At 49.4% G+C, this 4073-nt stretch overlaps 1 protein-coding gene across 1 annotated transcript; it reads right to left on the bottom strand.

The window, feature by feature from the left end:
• Positions 1–552: 552 nt before the first annotated feature.
• On the bottom strand, positions 553–2475 carry LOC101772973 (putrescine hydroxycinnamoyltransferase 1). The gene is made up of 3 exons (XM_004968133.4): positions 2301–2475; positions 1715–2208; positions 553–1599 (listed from the first exon to the last, which is right to left on the bottom strand). The coding sequence occupies exons 2-3, from the start codon at positions 2123–2125 to the stop codon at positions 721–723; spliced, it is 1290 nt and encodes a 429-aa protein (XP_004968190.1). The 5' UTR covers positions 2126–2208; positions 2301–2475; the 3' UTR covers positions 553–720.
• Between the last annotated feature and the right edge of the window lie 1598 nt (positions 2476–4073).

Here is a 4073-nt window from a genome sequence, read left to right as displayed (position 1 = left end):
TTCAGTTTTGGTTTTGACCTTGGTTTTGGTTTTAGTTTTGGTGCGAGGGTTGATTAGCCTCGATCGCCAGCACTTGTTGGGCTGGGTGCAAGTGCTGATGTTGCTGGTGATTGTAGCGCGAGGCTTGCTAGTTTTGGTCTTTTTCAGCTTGCCTCTAGCGGTTTCTCTCCGCCACTCTTCTCCTATGTTCTTCATCCGATCTACAATACTTGTCTAGCTCTATGAATAGGGCTTCCATTGTTTTTGGCTTTTTCCTTGATAGCTTCGAGGCTATTGGGCCTGGGTTGAGCCCCATGATGCCGAAGTAGCGTTCATAATCTACATTACATTCCTACATTGCATCATAATCTACATTACATTTCAATTTTCCCTAAACCCTAATTTCCCTCGGGCACTCCAATAGAAGATGATTTTTTCGCCAGGTTCACACCACTCGTTAGTCAAATTTGAGTTAGAGAGTGCCATCGCCATCACTTCTTTTTTTTGTCAAATGCAAACAGACTGGAAATTTAGGAAGAGATAATTTTCCTACGCCTAACCTGACCCCACGAATAATTTAATCCTCCTAGATTGATTGCCACTTGGTTGAGATTTAGGAGAAATAAAGAGTAACCTTTTGAAACGAACTAATCTGCCGGTTATATAAAAAAAATTCAGAATGAGCACAACAACTACTGAGAGAAACAATTACAATACCAATAAGCTTCCGCATGAAAGCCACTAGCATCTGGCCAGAGCTTCATAGAGCAGCCGCTCCAGCTCCTTCATATTTGCAGCCTCCATGCACATGAGCACGCTGACACCGCCGGCGCCGTCTGCCGGCCCGTTGTTCATGAGGTGAACAAACCCGCCGCGGTTGGACTCCGCACGAGACATCACTCGCGGCTTCCCCCACCCAAAGTCCGCGTCGTAAATCGGCATGCCCAGCCAGCTGATAACCTGTAGATCGGTCTCCGGCAGGGTGCCCTTCGCCGACGACTGGCTGCCCGTACCTGCCATCTCGTAGTAGTCGATCGCGGACCGCACCAGCTCGTCGTCCACCCGACCGATGGCGGCTCCGATGCGGCCGGCGACGGACGCCAACGCCTCCGAGGTGATATCCCGCGCGGCGGCGGCGACGACCACCCTGACCAACGCGTTGCCGAAGTAGCGTTCCGGGAGGGGCGGATTCACCCGGCGCCGGATGTTGACCGGGGCGGTGAAGCGGGCTTCGGAATCCGGCGGGAGCCGCCGCGCGACGCACGCGCACCGCCACACGAGGGCGCTCACGGCGCGGAACGTGCTCGTGCCGCCGCACAGGCGCTTTAGCGAGGCGATCCGGTCCTTGGAAATGGTGAAGACTTTGGTGGCGAGAGGTCCCGACGGATCGGAGAAGGCGAGCTTGGGGTAGAACGTCGAGAGAGCGTCGGGGTGGACGGTGGGCGGGGACCGTGCGCGGAGGAGGGTGCGGTCGTGGCAGGGGGGCTCCACGGCGGCGCGTTCGCCGTCCCTGGAGAAGGCCGACCATGTCTGGAAGAAGTGAATCGCGCTCATGGCGTCGATGGCGGCGTGGTGGAGGGCCGTCCCTAACGCCACCCATCCACACTTGAAGAACGTCACCTGCAATGCAATTAAACATGCATCCACACACACACACACATCATGTACCGATGCAAATTGACATATGATTGAGGAAGCATGGAAGCACTAATATAATTTAGGAGAAGTTGCAGACCTGTACGGCCAATACTACGGACGATGGCTCGATGCGTGGAACAAGCTGCCTCCTTAGCTCCGGCGACGGCTTGACGTCTTTGATCTCGTCGTCAACAGTGATATCAGAGCGAGCGACAACGAAGAGTGCGCCCTCGCCGTTACAGTCGATCTCTACCCTACCGCTGCCATCGACGGCGAGGCGGCCAGCGAGTGGGAAGAAGGGCACCAAGGCCTTGGCCATGGCCTCCTTGAGCCTGGCCACGTCGAAGAAATCGGACGCGGTGTCATCGGAGTGAAACAAGTAGACTGTTGGTGTGTGGCCTCTACTGGCCAACATGATGTCCAGGGAAGACAACCAGAGCCCCTGCCTCGGTGTCGGCTCGCTCGGCGCCACAAATGAAGACTCTACCACTTTCACCTCAAAATCCATTGATTTTAATTTCCACAAAGGATTTACCGGCGAGGAAAGATCACGGCCGCCACGGATTGGTGCTTCCCCTCGCGTCTCCAGGCCTGGAACGAGAAAGAGATGAACCGGAACGTGATCACCATGGCGATGCGGGTCAGGTTGGTGCTTTGGTTGCCCGAGACGACGAGACGCTCACCTTGCGCGGCGGCGCACACAGGAGAGACGGCCGGCGCGTTCGGACGCCGGAGACGAGGAAGAACAAGAGGGCTCTTCTCGGGGAAAGTAATGCATGGGAGGAGGCGCGAGGAAGGAAGGGAGATGAGCCTGCTCTTATAAAGGAGAGCGCTAGCCTTTCGTTTCCGGGGTTCGGTGCGGCGCTGCACGGACGCCGGCGCGTGAAATAGCTTCCGTCCGGCTGTCGGCTCGCCTGAGAGGGGACGTTGCTGTCGCTTGCGTTGGGTCGGACGTTGCTGTCTCTCTGGATGTAGACTTTAAATAATTTAGGTTTTAGATGGCTGCCTTTGTGGCCCTGCTTCCTACAAACTGGGTTGGAAGCAGGGCACCACAAAGAAACCTGTCAAGCGCATAATTCACATGATTATAAGTGTTCATGTGAGGAAAAAAAATTCATGCAATACTTTTTCATGGTGCGAGAAACAGATCATGAGTTCCGTGCTTAAACTGCAAAGTGATCCATGTTCTTGGTTTCTACAGTAAAACATGCTTCTGCCACAGCTTTCTCATATTTTGTGAGCCATTACGAGGTTCGAGAGAATTTATCACTGATCAAGCTGCTACCTGCTTGCCAAATTTGCTACCGATACCACCTTATAATCAAATCGGACGCATTTTGCATCATATATATCTTTGCTGATCACATAGCTGAAGTAATGCTTAGTCATTTCTAGAATTAAATGAATTGGATGCTACAACCATACTCCCTCCTTGAATATATAACGTTTAAGATAAGAACGAACTACCTACCTTATCCTAAATATCGTATATTTATGGACGTGTTTAACACAAGCTAGTCGAACTATCTTGTCGTAATTTGAGCGGATCCTAATCGTCATATATTAAAATGGGAGCCCGACCGACTTTTTTATTTTTATTACACGTGAAAATGATGTGCAGCCCAGCCTGCCCCAAAAACCACACCCCGATAGTTCTCACAGGTGGGCCTAATTAGGTATTTTGAGCTTAAAATGTCTCTCCTTTTGTCAGCCCGATCCAGTCCAACTTTCGCTCAGGTCTACTTACTCATTCCATAGACAATTCAAAGTTTCCAAATTATAATCTAATGAATTTTATGTAATTCTACCCATAAGTGTTGTGTTGTGGGTTCCAATTTCATGAGATGATATCCGGCATCATAATCTACATTACATTCCATGCATTTTCATATCTTACAAATAAACTAATATCAAACTATCTAAACATATGAAATTATTAATACCAAAAAGTCTGAAATAGTTTGAAAATAGCATGTAATGCCAAGTACACCCTACCAAAATTTGAATATGAAACACAACTTGCACACGGAGAAAAAATTATTTAGGGTGAATTTAGACCAATTTGAATTGTTTGGAGCACTTATTGAGTCGATACTTTGTAGATAAGGTCAAACGGATGAAGTGGATTGTTCCAGGTACTAAAACATGCTTCCTCCATGAAGAATGCCTGGGCTGTGCAAACAGTTTCATTGTGAAGATATCGCGCGGCATGGCAAGATGGCACAGACGTCTAGAAGTCAGACGCCAAAAAGACAGTCATCCTCGAGGTTGTTTCGTTCAGCATGAACCACCTAGCTTCGTAAAATAATTAAGGGGTGTTTGGATACCCCGTGCTAAACTTTAGCACCTGTCACATCAGATGTTCGAATGCTAATTAGGAGGACTAAATATAGTTTAATTACAAAACTAATTGCACAGATGGAGTCTAATTCGTGAGACAAATCTATTAAACCTAA

This window comes from Setaria italica, chromosome V (assembly GCF_000263155.2).
Source record: "Setaria italica strain Yugu1 chromosome V, Setaria_italica_v2.0, whole genome shotgun sequence".
Classification (NCBI taxonomy): domain Eukaryota; kingdom Viridiplantae; phylum Streptophyta; class Magnoliopsida; order Poales; family Poaceae; genus Setaria; species Setaria italica.
The sequence above is the reverse complement of the archived record's forward strand: the minus strand, read 5'-3'. Positions and strand labels throughout refer to the sequence as shown.